Source organism: Vulpes lagopus, chromosome 4 (assembly GCF_018345385.1).
Source record: "Vulpes lagopus strain Blue_001 chromosome 4, ASM1834538v1, whole genome shotgun sequence".
Taxonomy (NCBI): Eukaryota; Metazoa; Chordata; class Mammalia; order Carnivora; family Canidae; genus Vulpes; species Vulpes lagopus.
This window is the reverse complement of record NC_054827.1, coordinates 33836093-33857890: the sequence shown is the minus strand read 5'-3', so window position 1 is coordinate 33857890 and position 21798 is coordinate 33836093. Positions and strand designations below refer to the sequence as shown.

The window sequence follows — 21798 nt, the reverse complement described above, 5'->3', positions numbered from 1 at the left end:
AAATGGAAGTACTGGAATATTTTTAAGGGATTTATGAAATCCAATAAAGGAGAGCTTAATCCATAACAAATACTTCCTCAATTTCATGGGACTATTGAAAATGAAAGAATAATGATAATAATAATAATAACAACTGATAGGAGATTTACCAAGATGGCAACATAGGAGACTGGAATTTTACTCCTACCACATACACACTGAATGTTCATGTACACATGGAGCAATTGCTTCCAAAAGAAATCTAGAAAATACCTGAAACTCTAACACATTGAGCAAATGAGCAAATACTCAACATTGAAACAAGTAGATACACACTCTCTCTATAAACCCCACCACTGGCACAGCACCATTCAGTTGGAAGGGAAATCCCAACTTCCAGTTTCTTTCTGGAGAGCAAAGGATTTGGACCCTACATTTAGTTTTCCAACATTTAAGACACTTCCCTGAGAGACAGGATCACAAAACATTTAATTCTGAAAGCCAACAGGGCTTGTGTCCACTATGGCAAACAAAGGAATGATTGTTAACAGGAATTTAAGCACATACCACAGATATCCCCCAGGGATCACTAGAGATGAAGCTGGCAAAATCTCCTATCTCCTGCCCAGTCTTTTCCCTGAAAGGGATCTAGCTGCCTACTTAGAAAGCTACCACCTACGGACCAGGCTTCCAATTTAGCACACATCTAAGGACTAGCTATGATCCTTCCCAGACTCAGGAAACTGATGGATGCCTCCTCTGCCAATTCCTTATAGCCCACTCTAAGTCACTCATATCTCCCTGCAAGAAATGTGTACAAAAGTCTGTTCTCCAACTATGGCACTACACCCAAGAGACAAGTCCCCAAATCATCTGGCTCTGATAGCCAAAAGGAGCTTCTAGTCACAAGTCCCACAAGGCTGTAGCAAACAAAGGAGTTCTCAATCGGCTCTCCCCCAGGGCTCAGCACAGAGGAAGAAGGCAAAATTGCCTATTTCAAAGTCTAACCGGAAATGGATCCATTTGCAAACTGTAAAAGATGTGGACTGAGGATCAGGTTTCTAATTTAGAATACATCATGGGCTTTGATCCTGCCCAGGAACTAGAGAAGCTGGCAGCCTTCTCTCCCAGTGTCCCCGCTAGCCAGTGGCAAGTCTCCAGTATCTCTGGAAGGAGTTTATAAAGCCTGTCTTCCACCACAGATTTTTATATCCTCTGCCCAAAGATCAGGTTCCCAAACCACCTAGTTCTGATAGCCAATAGGACTTCTGTTCAAAGTCTCACAGGACTGTAGCAAAGAAACAGTGCCTAAAAGACAATGGAGTTTCCTCCCTTCTATCCAACCCTGCAGCTATTCAGCTAGGCCCAACACAGAGAAAAAAAACAAAAATATCCATCTCCTATTTTTCCCCCTGAGAAGTCCTTAACTACATACTTTTCTAGCTGCTGCCTTGGACGCTGCTTCCAGTCAGACTACATCTTGGGGCTCAGTGAAGTCTTCCCTTTTATAGCAGTGATGAGTCTTGGCATATCTTAACTATTGGGAGCCACTAAGAGTAAATAACTTGTCTTGGACAATCAAAAAAGATTAAAAAGTAAACTGGAACTAAGACTCAGCTGAACTAATTAATGAGGTTTATCTTGTAAATGAAACCACTCTCTTAAGATGGGGAGAGGTGGCTGTTTTATGTAATGCACAGAAACCAACACAGAATTTAAGAAAATATGAGGAAACATACAAGTATTTTCCCCAAAAAAATACTAATCTCCAGAAACCGATTTAATGAATGAAATGGAGATAAGTGATATACTTGATAGAGAGATAAAAATAACAGTCATAAAGATGTGTACTGTGATCAAAAGAGCAATGCATGAGCAAATTGAGAATTTTAACCAAGATATAGAAAATATAAGAAAGTACCAAACAAATCACAAAGCCAAAGAACACAACAACTAAATTAAAAAAGTGGAAGAGTCAATAAATTAGGAGATGGCAATGAAATTTACTTAACTAGAGGAAAGAAAGGAAAGAAAAAAAGAAAAAAGAAAGAAAGAGAAAAGAAAGAGATTAAAGGTGGTTATTTAAGACAAAATTAAGGAAATTAGGAAAAGAAAACATATGAAAGAATAAAATCCACAGGAAATAGCAAATAGTTAAAATCACAATACCCTATAGTGGTAAAAGAAGGAGGTAAATCACTCACAACTCTAGTATAAAGATTAGAAGACAAAAGAATTTGAAATGACATAGTTACTAATTTATTAATAATGTAAAAAAATACACATCGTGACCTAAAAAACATAAATATGCAGGAGGAGTATAAAAATGTAATTTTTGTATGTGTTCAGAGTTTTTAACAGCTAAAATTGATTGTTATAAATATATACTGTTTTACATAAGTCTCATGGTAAACACAAAGCAAAAACTTAAAGTAGATGCACAAAAGATAAAAAATGAACTGTATGGAATCAAAGCATAAAGCTATAGAAAATCAAATCACAGACAAAGACAGCAAGAGAGGAGCAAAGAAACAAAGACATTATAAACCAACCAGAAAACAATTTACAAAATTGCAATAGTAAGTCCGTATCTATCAAAAAATACTTTAAATAATAAATATACTGTATTCTCCAATCAAAATATAGAGTGACTGAGTGGATAATAAAACAAGACCTAATAGGGGTGGCTGGGTAGCTCAGTTTGGTTAAGCATCTGCCTTCAGCTTAGGTCATGATCCCAGGGTCCTAGGATAGAACCTACAGTGGGGTTCCCTACTCAGCAGGGAGTGTGCTTTTCCCTCTACCCCTACCCCTGTTGCACTCTCTCTCTCTCTCAAATAAATAAAATCTTTAAAAAATAACAAGACCCAGCAATATGTTGCCTACAAGAGACTCACTTCAGTTTTACAATGCATAAAGTGAAAGTGAACATTGGAAAAAGGTAATCTATGCAAAATGCAAATAAAAACAAAACAAAAACAAGAGAAAAAAGCACAGATAGCTAAACTTGTATCAGACAAAAAGACTTTAAGCCAAAAACTGTAACAAGAGACAAGTCATTATATAATGATAAAGGGATCAATTCACCAAGACAATGTAACATTAGTAAATATTTATGTACCAAATTTAGAAGCACCAAAGTATATAAAGCAAATATCAAGAGATTGAAGGGAGATACATACAATACGATAATGGTAGGGAACTTCAATACCCCATTTTAACAATGGATAGATAATCCAGACAGAAAATCAGTATGGAAACATCAATCTTAAACTAAATATTGAACCTGATGGACTTAACAGATATCTATAGAACATTCCATCCAGCAGGAGAGGAGTACATTCTTATTAAGTACATACCCACTTTCTGCAGGAAAACATATGTTAAGCCACAACAACAACAACAAAAAGTCAACAAATTTAGGAAAATGAAAACAATATCAAACATCTATTCTAAACACAAATGTATGAAACTAGAAATCAATTACAAGAAGAAAATTGGAAAATTAAAATTTATGGAGAATAGGCAGCATGCTATGGAACAACCAGGGGGTCAAGAAATAAGAAGAGAAGTTGAAAAATACTTTGAAAAAACAAAAATGGATACACAACATACTAGAGTGTTTGATGTAGCAAAGCAGTTATAAAAAGGAAGTTTTTTGTGATAAATGTCTACATTAAATAGAGAAATATCTGACATAAGAACCTAATCTATACCTCAAATGCTAGAAAAAGTAGAATAACCTATACATAACTTGAGTAGAAGAAAGAAAATAGCATAGAATGGAAAGAAATGAGACTAAAAAGTCAATAGAAAATATTGAAAGTTGATGTTTTGAAAATGTAATAAAACTGACAAACCACTAGCTAGACCTACTAAGAAAAAAGAAGTATGACTCAAATAGCTAAAATCAGAAATGAAGGATAAGACATTATAACTGACATCACAGGAACAAAAAGGAGAATAACTATAGATAGGTATATGCCCCCAAATTGGGCAAGGTAGAAGAAATGGATAAGCAACCTAGACATGTACAATCTACCAGCTGAATCGTGAACAAATAAAAAACCTTAACAGACTAAAACAAAAGAGATTGAATCATTAATCAAAAATCTCCTCAAAAACAAAATTCTAGACTCCAATGGCTCCATTGGTGAGTTCTCCTGAGCATTGAAAGAATACCAATCCTTGTCAAAATCTTGTAAAAATCAGAAGAGGGAAAAAAAAACACTTCTGAAGTCATTTTACAAAGCTAATATTGCTCTAATAACAAAGCTGGGCAAGGATATTTTAAGAAGATAAATAATAGGCCAATATCCCTGATGAACATAGATGAAAAAAATCCCCAACAAAATAATAGAAAACTAATTAAAAAGTAAATTAAAAGGGTGGTGCCTTGGTGGCTCAGTTGGTTGAGCACCCATTTCTTGATTTCATCCCAGGTAATGATCTCAGGGTTGTGAGTCTTACATTGGGCTCCACACTGAGCATGGAGCCTGCTCAAGATTCTCTCTGTTCTTCTCCCTCTGCCCCTCCCCTCTTGCTCTTTTTCTCTCTAAGAATAAAAATTATAAAATAAAATAAAATAAAATAAAATAAAATAAAATAAAATACTATATTAAAAGGATCATACATCATGACCAAGTAACATTTATCCCAGTGATGCAGGGATGGTTCACCCTCCACAAATCAATCACTGTGATACATCACATTAACAAAATAAAGTACAAAAATCATATGATTATCTCAATAGGTGCAGAAAAAGGATTTGACAAAATTCAATATCCTTTTACTATATAAACATATTTGTGTAGAAAGATTGTACCTCAACATATTAAAGGTTATATATGACAAGCCCACATCTAAGATCATACTTAATGGTGACAGCTCAAAATTTCTTCTCTGAGACCAAGAACAAGACAAGGATGAATTCTCTCGTTAACTTCTATTCAAAATAATACTACAAGTATTATTAGGCAGGAAGAAATAAAAGGTATCCAAATAAGAAAAAAAGAAGTAAAATTGTCTGTTGTAGATGATACAATCTTACATGTGGGACACACTTACATACGGGAAACCACAAAAATGTTAGAGCTAATAAATTCAGTAAAATTTTAGAATACGATTTCTATATACAAAAATTAGTTGCATTTCTATACACTAATGAATTATTGGAAAGAGAAGTTAATAATCCCATTTATAATAACATCACAAAGAATAAAATACTTAGAAATGAATTTATCCAAAGAAGTGATTTTATATATATACATATTTATATATATAGTTTATATATATATATACTAAAAATTATTAAAAATTGATGAAATAAATTGAATAATACAATAAATGTAAAGATATTCTCTGCTGATAGATTGGAAGTATGAATATTACTAAAATATCTGTACTACCCAAAGCTATCTACAGATTCAATGCAATACCTATCAAAATTTCAATGTCATTTTTTACAGAAATAGAAAAAGTTCTAAAATTATGTGAAACCACAAAAGACTTCCAAGAGCCAGAGCAGTATTGAAAAAGAATGACAAAGTATCACACTTTCTGATTTCAAACTATATCAAAAATCTATAGCAATAAAAAAAACTATGGTCATCAAAAGAGTATGATATTGGCATAAAAACCAACACATATTAATGGAACAGGGTAGACAGCCTAAAATAAATGCATGTATATCCAATTGATTAATTTTCTTTTTTAAAAAAGATTTTATTTATTTATTCATGAGAGAAACAGAGAAAGAGAGAGGCAGAGAGACAGGCAGAGGGAGAAGCAGGTCCACGTAGGGAGCCCGACATGGGACTTGATCCCAGGTCTCCAGGATCCTGCCCTGGGCTGAAGGCAGCACTAAACCACTGAGCCACCTGGGCTGCCCCAATTGATTAATTTTCAACAAAAGGACCAAGATTATACAATAGGGAAATTATAGTCTGTTCAATAAATCACATTGGGAAAATGGGATTGATACAGGGGAAAAAAATAAAACCTGACCTCTATCTCACATCATACACAAAAATCAAGTAAAGTAGAAAAAAGACTTGAATGTAAGATATAAAACTGTAAAACTCCTAGAGGAAAAAACACTTGATAACTTCTTTGAGGGGTCTTGGCAATGATTTTTTACTGTCACTGAAAGCAAAGGCAGCAAAAGAAGATTACACAAGTAGGAGCACAACACTAAAAAGCTTCACCTTAGCAAATGAAATCATCCACAAAATGAAAATGCAAACTATGAAATGGAAAACATCTTTGCAAACCAAGTATCTGATAAAATAAGAAATCTTCCAACTCAATAGAAAGAAGAACTATTTTAATGGACAAAGGACACAAAATAGACCTTTTTCCAAGAATAGATATGTGCATGGCCAAGTACATGAGAATGTATTCAGCATCACTAATCATCAAGGAAATGCATATCAAAACTGTAACAAGATATCAAATCACATCTGTTTGGATGGCTATTATAAAAAGGCAACCAATAGCAAATGCTTGCAAAGATGTGGAGAAAAGGGAGCCCTCATACGGTGTTCATGGGGATATAAGCTGGTACAGCCACAAAGAAAAATAGTTTGGAGTTTCCTCAGAAAATTGAAAATAGAACCACCATATGATCTAACAACGTTACTTCTAACTATATAGCCAAAAGAAATAAAATCAGTATCTTGAAGAGATTTAATTACAGCATTATTCACAATAGCCAAGGTATGGAAAAAATCTATATGTTCAACAATAGATAAATGGATCAGAAAAGTGCTTGCTATGTATACAATGAAACATTGTTCAACTTTAAAAAGAAGGAAATATTGTCATTTGTGACAACATGCATGAACCTGGCCAGCTGTATGCTAAGTGAAATGAGCCAAACAAGGAAAGACAAATACTAAATAGTATCATTTATATGTGGAATTAAAAAAAAATTAAATTCCTATAAAGAGAGTAGAAAAATAGTTGACAGTGAGAAATAGAGATTGGTTAGTAGGAGGGTACCAGTTTTCAGTTTTAAGATGAATAACGTCCAAGAATCTAATATATAATATGGTGACTATAGTTGATAACATTCAATTGTATAATTGAAATTTGCTAAAACAGTAGAACTTATACATTCTCATATACTCACAGAGAAAGATAAATAAATAAAGTGATAAATGTGTTAAGTCAGTGGGGGAAATCCTTTCACAGTATATACATATATCAAATCATCAGTAGTTGTTTCCATTGAAAATGAAAAATTATAGATTTGAGTAAATCCAAGAGCAGGAAGTGATACAGATTACTTGCCAAGATATAGTCTAGGAATATTATAAGTCTTAAAGAAGCCAGTATTCTATCCCATGATAGACTATAAATGGCTAAATAAACTGTTTATGGGATAATGTTTGGTATGCTTGTGGCATAAAGGAGATTTCAAGGTTCCTTAATTCTCGGAAGAGAAGTGCAGAACTCCTGGAAGTATCAGCATGTTGGAAAAATCTTGAGATCAATATTAAGAGTGTGTATACTACAGAAGTGTACTGACTAAAGTTCAAGTTCATTAACAGAAGGGGCTCAAAATCAAACATTTATGTAATATAATATTTACTTGGAAATTGGAATAATTAAAAGACAAAGTAATAGGAATTTTGTTTTTAATTTCAGGGATGTTCTCTGTGGAAAATTAGCTTGTGTTTGGCCACATAAGAATACTTATAAAAATGATGTTCGATCTGCAGTTTATTCTAATATTCAAGGGCATGTGTGCATATCTATGACTACTGGATTATCAGTGAGATCAGATGGAAGAGATTATGCCTATGTAGCTGATGGCACTGTTTGTGGTGCACAAATGGTAACAAAAATTTATATTTAGCTGTGTTAAATTATGTAATAATCAAATACTATTTTCCATGATGACTATCACAATTATACTGAATGGATTTGAACCTGGTGGTGACCATTATTTCCCATACAATATTGAAAAGATAATTAAACTAGGCCTCATTTATGCAATAACTTTGCTTTTTGGGTGTTATAAATCCTGTTATGAGAAGATGTGTATGTGTTTCAAGCACAACATTCCACTAAATGAAGGTGATATTTTTATCCAATCTTTGAACGCTAACAAATTTTAATCATAGAATTCTGAGTTTTTAGTTTTTCCTCCTTCACAAAGAAATGTAAGTGAGCTTTTATATTTCTTAAACCATATGATTACGTTTATGATCATTACTAATACGTTATGTATAAGTGTGAGAAGTTTGGAAGAACCAAACAAAAAGTCTATATCAGGAAAGTATGGTTACAGTGATGTACAAGCTTACATCCATATCCATATATACATACATTTGAGTGTTTGCGCTCATATAGTCATTAACGGGAGAACAGCGATGATTCAGAGGCTGTTAGTTAATTTGTAAATACAAGTGCACACCTTCCAGAAAATATAAGGCATCTGAGAATTAAAGTAGCAATTGGAAATCAGTGTACTACACATATAAAGGACATTCAAACTTACTTGCTGAATTAAAAACAAAACAAAACCTTGAAATCGTGAATCAATTATCAATTCTTATTTTATGAAACTGTATGTTAATTATTTTTTATTGAGGTATATTTAACCTAAATCTTTGTTGCCTTTTTATTTTGTACATGGTTTCTTTTACTGTCTGAAGGCTTTTTAGTTTGACGTAGTCTGATTTGTTTATTTTTTGTTTTTGTTTCTCTTGCCTTTGATATCAGATTCAAAAAATAAAAATCTTTAAGATATTGTTGAGTTTATCATCTATGTTTCCTTCTAGGAATTTTATGGTTTCAGATATTACATTCAAGTCATTAATATATTGTTAGTTAATCTTTGTACATGTTAAGATGGTGGTGGTCCAGTTTTATTCTTTTCTGTGTAGCTATCAGTTTTCCCAACACCATTGTTAGAAGACACTAATTCCTATTGTATATCTTGTCTTCTTCATTGTAAATTAAGTGACCATACATGCATGGGCTCCTTATTCTATTCCATTGGTTTATATGCCTATTTTGATTCCTATACTATATTGTTTCATTTGCTATAGCTCCATAATCTAGTTTGAAACCAGAAAAATGTATCTCCAGGCTTATTATTTTTGAGGATTCTTTTGTCAATTAAATGCCATCTGTGATTCCATACAAATTTTAGAATTTTTTTTTCCATTTTGGTGATGAATGCCTTTGGAGATTTGATAGGCATTGCATTTAATCTGCAGATTGCTTTGATTAGTATTGATATTTTAACAATATTAATTCTTCCACTGCATGAGCACAGAATACCATTCCATTTATTTGTGTCCTCTTCAATTTCAATCATCAATGTCCTATAGTTTTTAGTGTACAGATCTTTCACCTCCTTGGCTAAATTTATCCCTAGGTATTTTATTCTTTTTGATGTAATTGTCAGTGGGATTAAAAAAAAATCTTTTTGATAGTTTATTAGCATGTAGAAATGCAAGAGATTTTTTTACCTTGATTTTTAAGCCTGCAACTTTACTGAATTTCTTCACTAGTTCTAACAGTTTTGTGGTGGAGTCCCTTTTAAAAATGTTTATTTATTTATTTTAGAGAGGGAGAAAGAAAGAGCATAAATGAGGGGAGGAGCAGAGGGAAAGGGACAACCAGACTCTGCACTGAGTGTAGAGCCTGACATGAAGCTTAATCCCATGACCCTGAGATCATGACTTGAGCAGAAATTAAGAGTCAGATGCTTAACTGACTCAGTCACCCCGGTACCCCAGGGTTTTCTATATATAATATCATGTCATCTGCAAATAGTTGGTTTTAGTTCTTCCTTTCCACTTTGTTTGTCTTTTATTTGTTTTTGTTGTCTAATTGTTGCAGCTAGGACTTCCAATACTATGTTGACTAAAAATTGTCTTGCTGTTGGTCTAAAGGTAAAGCTCTCAGCTTTTCGTCACTCATTGTGATACTGGCTGTATTTGTTATTTTATCCATTCAGACACTCTGTCTTTTGATTAAAGTATTTAGACAATTTACATGTAATGTAATTATTGATGCATATGTACTTATTCATATCTATTTCATTCATTGTTTTCTGGCTGTTACTGTGGTTTGTCTCCTTTTCTTTCTCATTTTCTCCCTTTGTGTTTTGATGACTTAAGTGTTATGCTTATGTTTCTCTCTCATTTTCTCTTGTGTGTTTACTATAAATTTTTGTCTTGTGGTTACCATAAGATTGATATATATCTTTTTATGTATAGCACCTTAAGTTTCAACTAAAACTCTAAATTTTTGCTCTCCCCTTTTTGTGTTTTGTATGTATGTGTTTTTGATGTCACATTTTACATCTTTTTATTATATGTATCCCTTAACTAATTATTGCTGCTTAGTTAATTTTACTACTTTTATCTTTTAACATTCATAGTAGCTTTATAATTGTTAATCACTACCTATATTATATTTATTTTTGCAGTGTGATTTTTACTTCTGTATGTTTTCCAGCTATTATACTAAATTACTGTAATTTATTTTTAGCTTCAATAAGCCCCTTTAACATTTCTTGTAAGACAATAATGACAAACTCCTTTAACTTTTACTTCTCTTGAAAACTCTTTACTATTTCTTCATTTCTGGATGATAATCTTGCTGGTCAGAGTATTCTTAGAGGGAAAATTTGGTTTTTGTTTTTGTTTTTCCCCTTTCAGTACTTTGAATATCATGCCACTTCTTCAGGGCTGAAAAAAAAAAATCTCTGCTGATAAATCACTGATAGCCTAATGACGTTTTTGAGGAACATAATTTGTTCCTGTCTCCTGCTTTTAAGATTCTCTTCTTTAACTTTTCACATTTTATTTTAGTTTTGCTTTTATTTTTAAGGTTTTTTTTTTAAGTTTTTATTTAAATTCCAGTTAGTTAACATACAGTGTAATATTAGTTTCAGGTGTACAATTCAGTGATTCAGCACTTATATATAATGACTGGTGCTCATCACAACTGCACTAATCCCCATTACGTATTTAATCCATCCTCCAACTCACCTCCCCTCTGATAACCATCAGTTTGTTTGCGATTGTTGAGTCTTTCACTTGATTTGCCTCTCTCCTTTTTCCTGTATACTCATTTGTTTTGTTTCTTAAATTCCACATATGAGTAAATTCATATTGTATTTATATTTCTCTGACTTATTTCACATAGCATAATACTTTTAGCTTCATCTATATTGTTGCAAATGACAAGAGTTATGGCTGAGTAATATTCCATTGTATATATATATATATATATATATATATATATATATATATATTACATATTCTTTACTCATATATATTACATATTCTTGACTCATTGGTCAGTTGATGAACACTTGGGTGATTTCCATAGATTGGCTATTGTAGATAATGCTGATATAAACATTAGGCTGCATTTATCCCTTTGAATTAGTATTTTTTTGGTTTTTGTTTTTATTTTTTTATTGGAGTTCAACTTGCCGACATATAGCATAACACCCAGTGCTCATCCCATCAAGTGCCCCCCTCAGTGCCCATCACCCAGTCACCCCAGCCCCCCCACCCACCTCCCTTTCTATTACCCCTTGTTCATTTCCCAGAGTTAGGAGTCTCTCATGTTCTGTCACCCTCTCTGATGTTTCCCACTCATTTTCTCTCTTTTCCCCTTTCACTAATTTTTATATTCCCAGAATGAATGAGACCATATAATGTTTGTCCTTCTCCGATTGACTTATTTCACTCAGCATAATACCCTCCAGTTCCAACCACATCGAGGCAAATGATGGGTATTTGTCATTTCTAATGGCTGAGTAATATTCCAGTGTATACATAGACCACATCTTCTTTATCCATTCATCTTTCAATGGACACAGAGGCTCCTTCCATAGTTTGGCTATGTAAGGACATTGCTGCTATAAACATCGGGGTGCAGGGTCCCAGCATTTCACTACATCTGTATCTTTGGGGTAAACCCCCAGCAGTGCAATTGCTGAGTCGTAGGGTAGCTCTATTTTTAACTCTTTGAGGAACCTCCACACAGTTTTCCAGAGTGGCTGTACCAGTTAACATTCCCACTAAAAGTGCAAGAGGGTTCCCCTTTCTCCACATCCTCTCCAACATTTGTTGTTTCCTGCCTTGTTAATTTTCCCCATTCTCACTGGTGTGAGGTGGTATCTCATTGTGGTTTTGATTGTATTTCCCTAATGGCAAGTGATGCAGAGCATTTTCTCATGTGCTTGTTGGTCATGTCTGTATTTCCTTTGGTGAAATTTCTGTTCATGTCTTTTGCCCATTTCATGATTGGATTCTTTGTTTCTTTGTTGTTGAGTTTAATAAGTTCCTTATAGACCTTAGATACTAGCCCTTTATCTGATATCTTCTCCCATTTTTTAGGTTGTCTTTTAGGTTTTTTTTTATTTATTTTTTATTTTATTTTTTTTTGTATTCTTTTTTTATTTTTTTTTTTTGTCTTTTAGTTTTGTTGCCTGTTTCTTTTGCTGTGCAGAGGCTTTTGATTTTGATTAAGTCCCAATAATTCATTTTTGCTTTTGTTTCCCTTGCCTTCACAGATGTGTGTTGCAAGAAGTTGCTGTGGCCAAGTTCAAAAAGGGTGTTGCCTATGTTCTCTTCTAGGATTTTGATGGATTCTTGTCTCACATTTAGATCTTTCATCCATTTTGAGTTGATTTTTGTGTATGGTGTAAGAGAATGGTCTAGTTTCATTCTTCTGCATGTGGCTGTCCAGTGTTCCCAGAACCATTTATTGATGACACTGTCTTTTTTTCCAGTGAATAGTCTTTCCTGCTTTGTCACATATTAGTTGACCATAGAGTTGAGAGGAGCCCATTTCTGGGTTCTCTATTCTGTTTAATTGATTTATGTGTCTGTTTTTGTGCCAGTATCACACTGTCTTGATGATCTCATGCTTGTTGGACAACCTGAAATCCAGCATTGTGATGCCCCTGCTATGGTTTTCTTTTTCAATATTCCCCTGGCTATTCGGCATCCTTTCTGATTCCACACAAATCTTGAGATGGTTTGTTCCAACTCTCTGAAGAAAGTCCATCGTAGTTTGATAGGGATTGCATTGAACGTGTAAATTGCCCTGGGTAGCATTGACATTTTCACAATTTTAATTCTTCCAATCATGAGCATGGAATATTTTTCCATCTCTTTGTGTCTTCCTCAATTTCTTTCAGAAGTGTTCTGTAGTTTTTAGGGTATAGATCCTTTATCTCTTTGGTTAGGTTTATTCCTAGGCATTTTATGTTTGGGTGTAATTGTAAATGGGATTGACTCCTTAATCTCTCTTTCTTCAGTCTCACTGTTAGTGTATAGAAATGCCACTGACTACTGGGCATTAATTTTGTATCCCGTCACACTCCCAAATTGCTGTATGAGTTCTAGCAATCTTGGAGTGGTGTCTTTTGGGTTTTCTATGTACAGTATATGTCATCTGCAAAGAGGGAGAGTTTGACTTCTTCATGGGCAATTTGAATGCCTTTTATTTCTTTTTGTTGTCTGATTGCTGAGGCTAGAACTTCTAATACTATGTTGAATAGCAGTGGTGAGAGTGGACATCCCTGTCGTGTTCCTGATCTTAGGGGAAAGGCTCAGTTTTTCCCCATTGAGAATGATATTTGCTGTGGGCTTTTCATAGATGGCTTTAAGACGCTGAGGAATGTTCTCTCTATCCTACACTCTGAAGAGTTTTGATCAGGAATGGATGCTGTAGGGTATTCCTGGGTAGCTCAGTGGTTTAGAACCTGCCTTTGGCTGAGGGTGTGATCCTGGAGTCCAAGGATCAGGTCCCATATCAGGCTCCTTGAGCAGAGCCTGCTTCTCCCTTTGCTTCTCTCTCTCTCTCTCTCTCTCTCTCTCTGTGTCTGTCATGAATGGATGAATAAAATCTTAAAAAAAGAAAAAGAAAATGGAATGGATGCTGTGTTTTGTCAAGGGCTTTCTCTGCGTCTATTGAGAGGATCATATGGTTCTTGTTTTTTCTCTTGTTGATATGATCTATCACGTTAATTGTTTTATGACTGTTGAACCAACCTTGCATCTTGGGGATAAATCCCACTTGGTCATGATGAATAATCTTCTTAATGTATTATTGTATCCTATTGGCTAGTATCTCGTTGAGAATTTTTGCATCCATGTTCATCAGGGATATTGTTCTATAATTTTTTTGGTGGGGTCTTTGTCTGGTTTGGAATTAAGGTGATGCTGGCCTCATAAAATGAGTTTGGAAGTATCCCATTCCTTTCTATCTTTTGGAACAACTTTAGTTGAATAGGCATTGTTTCTTCTTTAAACATTTGATAGTATTCCCCTGGGAAGCCATGTGATCCTGGACTTTTGTGTCTTGGGAGGTTTTTGGTGATTACTTCAATTTCCTCCCTGGTTATCTGCCTGTTCAGGTTTTCTATTTCTTCCTGTTCCAGTTTTGGTAGTTTGTGGTTTTCCAGAAATGTGTCCATTTCTTCTAGATGACTAATTTATTGGCGTATAGGTGCTCAAAATACGTTTTAAAAATTGTCTGTATTTCTTTGGTATTGGTTGTGATCTCTCCTTTTTCATTCGTGATTTTATTAATTTGAGTCTGTTCTCTTTTCTTTTTAATAAGGCTGGCCAATGGTTTATCTATCTTATTAATTCTTTCAAAGAACCAACTCCTGGTTGTGTTTATCTGTCCTACAGTTTTTTTTGTTTGTTTGTTTTTTTAAATTTCATTTATTTATATATGAGAGATACTGAAAGAGAGAGAGGCAGAGACACAGGCAGAGGAGCAGACTCTATGCAGGGAGCCCGATGTGGGACTCGATTCCGGTCTCCATGATCACGCCCTGGGCCAAAGGCAGGAGCTCAACCACTGAGCCACCCAGGGATCCCCTGTCCTACATTTCTTCTGGTCTCTATTTCATTGAGTTCTTGAGTCTTTATTATCTCTCTTCTTCTGCTGGGTGTAGGTTTTATTTGCTGTTCTTTCTCCAGTTCCTTTATTTGCGAGTTTAGCTTGTGTATTTGAGCTTCTCCCAATTTTTTTGAGGGATATTTGTATTTCCCTCTTAGGATTGCTTTTACTGTATACCAAGGATTTTGAACAGTTGTATCTTCATTTTCATTAGCTTTCATGAATCTTTTAAATTCTTCTCTAATTTCTGGGTTGACCCATTAATATTTTAGTAGGATGGTTTTTAACCTTCACGTGTTTGAATTTCTTCCAATTTCTTTTGTGACTGAATTCTAGTTTCAAAGCATTGTGGTCTGAAAATATATGCAGGGGACAATCCCAATCTTTGGGTATTAGTTGAGACCTGATTTGTGACCCAGTATGTGGTCTATTCTGGAGAAAGTTCCATGTGCACTTGACAAGAATGTGTATTCAGTTGCATTTGGATGTATAGTTCTGTAAATATCTGTGAAATCCATATGGTCCAGTGTATCATTTAAAGCACTTGTTTCCTTGGAGATGTTGTGTTTAGAAAATCTGTCATTTGCAGAAAGTGCCATGTTGAAGTCTCCTACTATTAGTCTATTATTATCTAAGTATATCTTTATTTTGGTTATTAATTGATTGATATACTTGGCAGCTCCCACATTAGGGGTATAAATATTCATGATTGTTAGGTCTTCTTGTTTAAGTATGGTATAGTGTCCCTCTTCATCTCTTACTACAGTCTTTGGGATAAACTTTAATTTATCCGATATGAGGATTGCTACCCAGCCTTCTTTAGAGGACCATTTGAATGGTAAATGCTTCTCCATTCCTTCATTTTCAGGCTGTAGGTGTCCTTAGGTCCAAAATGAGTCTCTTGTAGACAGCAAGAGACTCTTCCAGGCACAATGTGAAATAAGGAGGAACAACAACACTGGAAGTGGCCAACTCTCCTGCCCTAGAGTCAGGTCCCCTCAGTAACTAACAGTCTCCCAGTCCGCATTAGCCTGATGCTCCTGGGCAGTGCAGGGGCACTGATCTGCATAGCTTGGGGGTGCCCGGCGGCAGGAGAGTCCTCACTGTCCTGTGCCCTCCCTGCCTCCACCTGTCCTGGGGGGAGTGTAGGATCGTAGGCTGTGTCTGCTCAGTGCCCTAGGATCTGGTGCCTGTGCTCCTGGAATCGTGTTCCCAGGCTGCAGTTCTCGAAGGTGGCAGGGTGCCTCCATCCAGAGTCCCCACCTGACCCACCAGCTTTTCCCCAGGACCCCGTGGGGCACAACTCCAGCCCTTTACCGAGCTCAGCCCACAGTCTGTGGTGTACTTTCCCCTGGGTGTACTTCCTCTATTAGTGACCCCCGGATACTGGAGGCTTCCTTGCCCCTCCTGCGATTCTGCCGGATTTCCCTGCTAAGCGCCTTTCTGTCCAGGAAGAATCCGGTGCAGATTTTTATCTTCCCACTTCTCCAGGGTGGGGCTTTCCTGTCCCGGAGCCTTTCCTCTCCCAGCCTTAGCTTGGCTCCTCGCGGGGCCCTTCCCCCACTGGATTCTTTTATATTTTTTATTTTATTTTATTTTATTTTATTTTATTTTATTTTATTTATTTTATTTTATTTTATTTTATTTTATTTTATTTTATTTTATTTTATTTTATTTTATTTTATTTTATTTTATTATTTTATTTTATTTTCTGTCTTCCTGCCTTTTGTTAAAAGCAAAAATCCTTCTCTCTGTAGCATTCCAGCTGTTCTCTCATTAAATCTCAGGTCAAATTCGTAGGTTTTCAGGATGATTTGAAAGTTATCTAGGTAAGTTAGTGGGGCCAGGTAAGCCATCTTTCCCTGCCTCTCCATTGTCAGAGACTTTGATCATAACTAGGCAACTCAATGATGCTAAGCACCACTGTCATTCTGAGCTTCCAGTGAAGAGTAGGTCTCATTCTTAACTAAGCAGGATGAAAAGTATTATAGCAAGTTGTGATAAAATTATATTTGGATGTATATTTGAATTTTTGTAAAGTATTATTTTTTGGATTTAAAAATAACCGTGGCTTATTTTCATTGTTGTTGAATAACTATAATTGCTCCCACGCAAATAATAGCTATTTTAAAAAATATTTCAGACACAAATATTTTTTATTCATTCTTTCCTTTGAAAAATGCATAGAATCAGAACTCTGCAAATAGACATTTAAAAATATATTTTATTTGTTTATTTGAGGAGAGAGAGAGCACACAGAGGGAGAGGACTCCCTGCTCAGAAGGGAGCCTGACACAAAGGCCAATCCCTGGATCCCAAGACCATGACCTCAGTCAAAGGCAGTCATACTGAGCGACCCAGGCCCCCCTGCAGATAGAAATTGATTGTAAAATAACTAGTTACAGCATATCATTTGTGCTATATTATTTGATTCAAAGTGTACTTCCAATACTTTGCCTGACACACATTTATAGTGACAGCAGACATAAGGAAAGTGTGTTGAATGGAAGCAAAGTATGATCTCATCACAGGATGTAGAAAATATTGATATTTTTTAAATGCAAGATTCTTATTTTTAATAGACATATATGTTATAATTAGCCTTTTAGAGTGGACTTCAGGAATCCAGAATATTAATTCTATCATGTTCAATTACAATATTTGTATACATCATCATATAAGGATAAATTATTATTTATAAGCCTATGTTGTGTCTATATATAAAAAATTCTTGTGCTACTCAAAATACAACATAATACCACAAATATTGGAAAAACTATAAAAGTAGTCTTGGGAAGGTAGCGGTGTTAATAAAGTGGCAAATATGGTATGTTTTATCTATTTCCAAAATTACTTATTGATAACATTATTTATCCTCAGTTTCTTAATGAAAATGATTTCTTAATTAATAATATAACTTGAGATCATGTCTAAAATCCAGTAAGAAATGGCAGTTAAGAATCAATGAATATATATATATATATATATATATATATATATATATATAATTAATTTCTTATGCCCCTATACTTGTCTAATTTAGGCAATTTGTCCTCTACATATAGCAGGTGCCATTTTTGTTACTTTTTTATTTTGGTAAAATATTCATAGCAAAATGTACAATTTAATGGTCTACAAGTGTACACTCCAGTGACATTAAATACATTTACATTGCTGTGCAACCACCATCATTATCCTTCCCTAGAAATTTTTCATCATCTTAAATTGAAACCTTGTGCACATTAAACAATACTTCCCCATTACTCTTTTCCACTAGTATCCACTACTATACTTTCTATCTCTAAAAATTCAACTACTCCATGTGTCTCATATAAGTGAAATCATACAACATTTGTTCTTTTGTGACTGCCTTATTTCACCTAGCATCTTGTTTTTAAGGTTCATGCATGTTGTAGCATCTAAAATAATTTCATTCTCTTATTTTCCCCTCTCTTTTAAGTTGAATTTTTTGCACAAGATTTTAATGATTTATTCACAAGAGACATGGAGAAAGAAGTAGAGTCACCAGCAGAGAGAAGCAGGCTCCCTGCATGGAGCCTGATATGGGACTTGATCCCAGGACCCTGGGATCACAACCTGAACCAAAGGCAGATGCTCAAACACTGAGCCACCCAGATGCCCTTAAGTTTTATTTGAATTTCAGTTAGTTGACATATAGTGTCATATTAGTTTCATGTGTACAATATAGTGATTCAACACTATCAAACAACACACTGTGCTAATCATAAGTGAACACACCTTAGTCACCATCACTTATTTCAACCATCCCCCCAACCTCCTCTCCTCTGGTAACCATCAGTTTGTTCTCTATAATTAAGACTGTTTCAGGACATCTGGGTGGCTCAGTGGTTGAGTGTCTGCCTATGGCTCAGGGTGTGATCCTGGGATCCTGGGATCAAGTCCCACATTGGGCTACCTGCAAGGAGCCTGTCTCTCGTGAATAAATCTTTTTAATTTTTTTAAAAGACTTCCTTGATTGTCTCTTTCTTATTTTTTCACCTTTACTTTTTTTTTCTTAACGTACATATGAGTAAAATCATATGGTTTGTATTTCTCTGACTTATTTCATTTAGCATTATACAATCTAGTTTCATCCATATCAGTGCAAATGGTAAGATTTCAATCCTTTTTATGGTTTAATATTTCATTATAAATACACACATCTTCCTTATCCATCTCTTGTTTGAAACTTGAGTTGCTTCCATTTCTTTACTATTATAAATAATGACTATTATAAATAAGGGATCCATGAATCCCCTTGAATTGTACCTTTGTATTTTTTGTGTAAACATCATACCCAGTAGTGTGATTGCTGGATCATAAGGTGGTTCTATTTTTAACTTTCTAAGGAATCTCCCTATTGTTTTCCACAGTAGCTACACCAGTTTGCATTCCCACAAGAATTGTATGAGTCTTCCTTTTTGTCCACATTCTCACCAACACCTGTTGTTTCTTGTGTTGTTGATTTTAGCCATTCTGACAGGTGTGAGGTGATATTTCATTGTAGTTTTGATTTGTATTTCCCTGCTGATGACTGATGTTGAGCATCTTTTCATATGTCTGTTGGCCATCTGTATGCCTTCTTTGGATAAATATCTGTTTATGTCTTCTGCCCATTTTTAATCCGATTACTTCAGGTTTTGTTGTTGAGTTGTATCATATTATATATCTTTTGGATACTGATGCTTTATTGGATATGTCACCATATTGTCCTGATGACTGCAGCTTTGTAATATAATTTGAAGTCTGGAATTGTGATACCTCCAACTTTGCATTTCCTTTTCAAGATTGCATTGCCTATTTAGGGTCTTTAATGGTTCCAGATTCTTTCTTTGGTTGACTTATAGTTCCATAGCTTTGTGGCCAGAAAGGATGCATGCATGGTATGGCTTTGATCTTCTTGAATTTGCTGAAGTTTGTTTTGTCAGCTAATGTTATCTATTCTGGAGAATGTTCCATGTGCAGTTGAATACAGTGTGTACTCTGCTGTTTTAGGGTGGAATATTCTAAGTTTCTCTGTTAAATCAAACTACTGCAGTATGTCTTTCTTTTTTTTAAGATTAAATTTATTTATTCATGAGAGACACAGAGAGAGACAGGCAGAGACACAGGCAGAGGGAGAAGTGGGCCCTGCAGGAAGCCCAATGTGGGACTTGACCCCGGGACCCCAGGATCATGCCCTGGGCTGAAGGCAGATGCTCAACCGCTGAGCCACCCAGGCATCCCACAGTATGTCTTTCAAAGCTACTGTTACCTTGTTTGCATCATCCATCCATCAATATAAGTTCTGTGTGAAAGTCCCCTATTATTATTGTATTATAGCCAATTAGTTCCTTTATGTTTGCTATTAATTATTTTATGTATTTGGGTGCTACTGCATTGGGTACATAAATATTTTTCATTGTTATATCTTGTTGGGTTGTCCCTTCTATTATTACATAGTGTCCTTCTTTCTCTCTTGTCACAGTATTTGCTTAAAAAAATTATTTTTTTTCTATAAAAATAATGCTACTCCATCTTTCTTTCCATGTTCTGATTTTCAATCTATGTTTGACTTCATGTCTTTTATGGGCAGCATATAGATGGATGTTGTTTTTTATACATTCTGTCTTTTATACATTCTTATATTTTTGATTGGAGCATTTAGTCCATTTGCATTAAAAATATTTTTTAATTTAAATTCAATTTGCCAACATATAGTATAACACACAGTGCTCATCATATCATGTGCCTTTCTTCATGCTCATCACCCAGTTACCACATTCCCCAACACACCTCCCTTTCCATAACCTTTTGTTTGTTTCCCAGAGTCAACAGCTAATTTTTCCCCACTAAGTTCCCCTTCTTCCCTTACTGTCCCTTTCACTATTTCTTATAGTCCACATATGAGGAAACCATATGATAATTGCATTTTTCTGATTGACTTATTTCACTCAGCGTAATACCCTCCAGTTCCACCCATGTAGATGTAAATGGTAGGATTCATCCTTTCTTTTTCTTTTCCTTACAAATTTATTTTTTTTATTGGTGTTCAATTTGCCAACATATAGAATAAAACCCAGTGCTCATCCCGTCAAGTGCCCACCTCAGTGCCCATCACCCAGTCACACCCACCCCGCGCCCACCTTCCCTTCCACCACCCCTAGTTCATTTCCCAGAGTTAGAAGTCTTTCATATTCTGTCTCTCTGATATTTCCCACTCATTTTTTTCTTCTTTCCCCTTTATTCCCTTTCACTTTCATTTTTATATTCCCCGAATGAAAGAGACCATATAACGTTTGTCCTTCTCCGATTGACTTATTTCACTCAGCATAATACCCTCCAGTTCCATCCATGTCGAAGCAAATGGTGGGTATTTGTCATTTCTAATGGCTGAGTAATGTTCCATCGCATACATATACCACATCTTTATCCATTCATCTTTCAATGGACACCGAGGCTCCTTCCACAGTTTGGCTATTGTGGCCATTGCTGATAGAAACATCGGGGTGCAGGTGTCCCGACGTTTCATTGCATCTGAATCTTTGGGGTAAATCCCCAACAGTGCAATTGCTGGGTCGTAGGGCAGGTCTATTTTTAACTCTTTGAGGAACTTCCACACAGTTTTCCAGAGTGGCTGTACCAGTTCACATTCCCACCAACAGTGTAAGAGGGTTCCCTGTTCTCCGCATCCTCTCCAACATATGTGGTTTCCTGCTTTGTTAATTTTCCCCATTCTCACTGGTGTGAGGTGGTATCTCATTGTGGTTTTGATTTGTATTTCCCTGATGGCAAGTGATGCGGAGCATTTCCTCATGTGCTTCTTTGCCATCTCTATGTCTTCCTCTCTGAGATTTCTGTTCATGTCTTTTGCCCATTTCATGATTGGATTGTTTGTTTCTTTGCTGTTAAATTTAATAC

General features: G+C 35.2%; 1 protein-coding gene across 1 annotated transcript in view; it reads left to right on the top strand.

Moving 5' to 3' along the window:
* The window catches only part of ADAM18 (ADAM metallopeptidase domain 18), a 271792-nt gene that overhangs the window by 196080 nt on the left and 53914 nt on the right, over positions 1–21798 (top strand). Inside the window, exon 33 of the mRNA XM_041751041.1 lies at positions 7630–7819. Within this exon, the coding sequence (XP_041606975.1) occupies positions 7630–7819 (190 nt within the window). The remainder of the gene's footprint in view (positions 1–7629; positions 7820–21798) is intronic.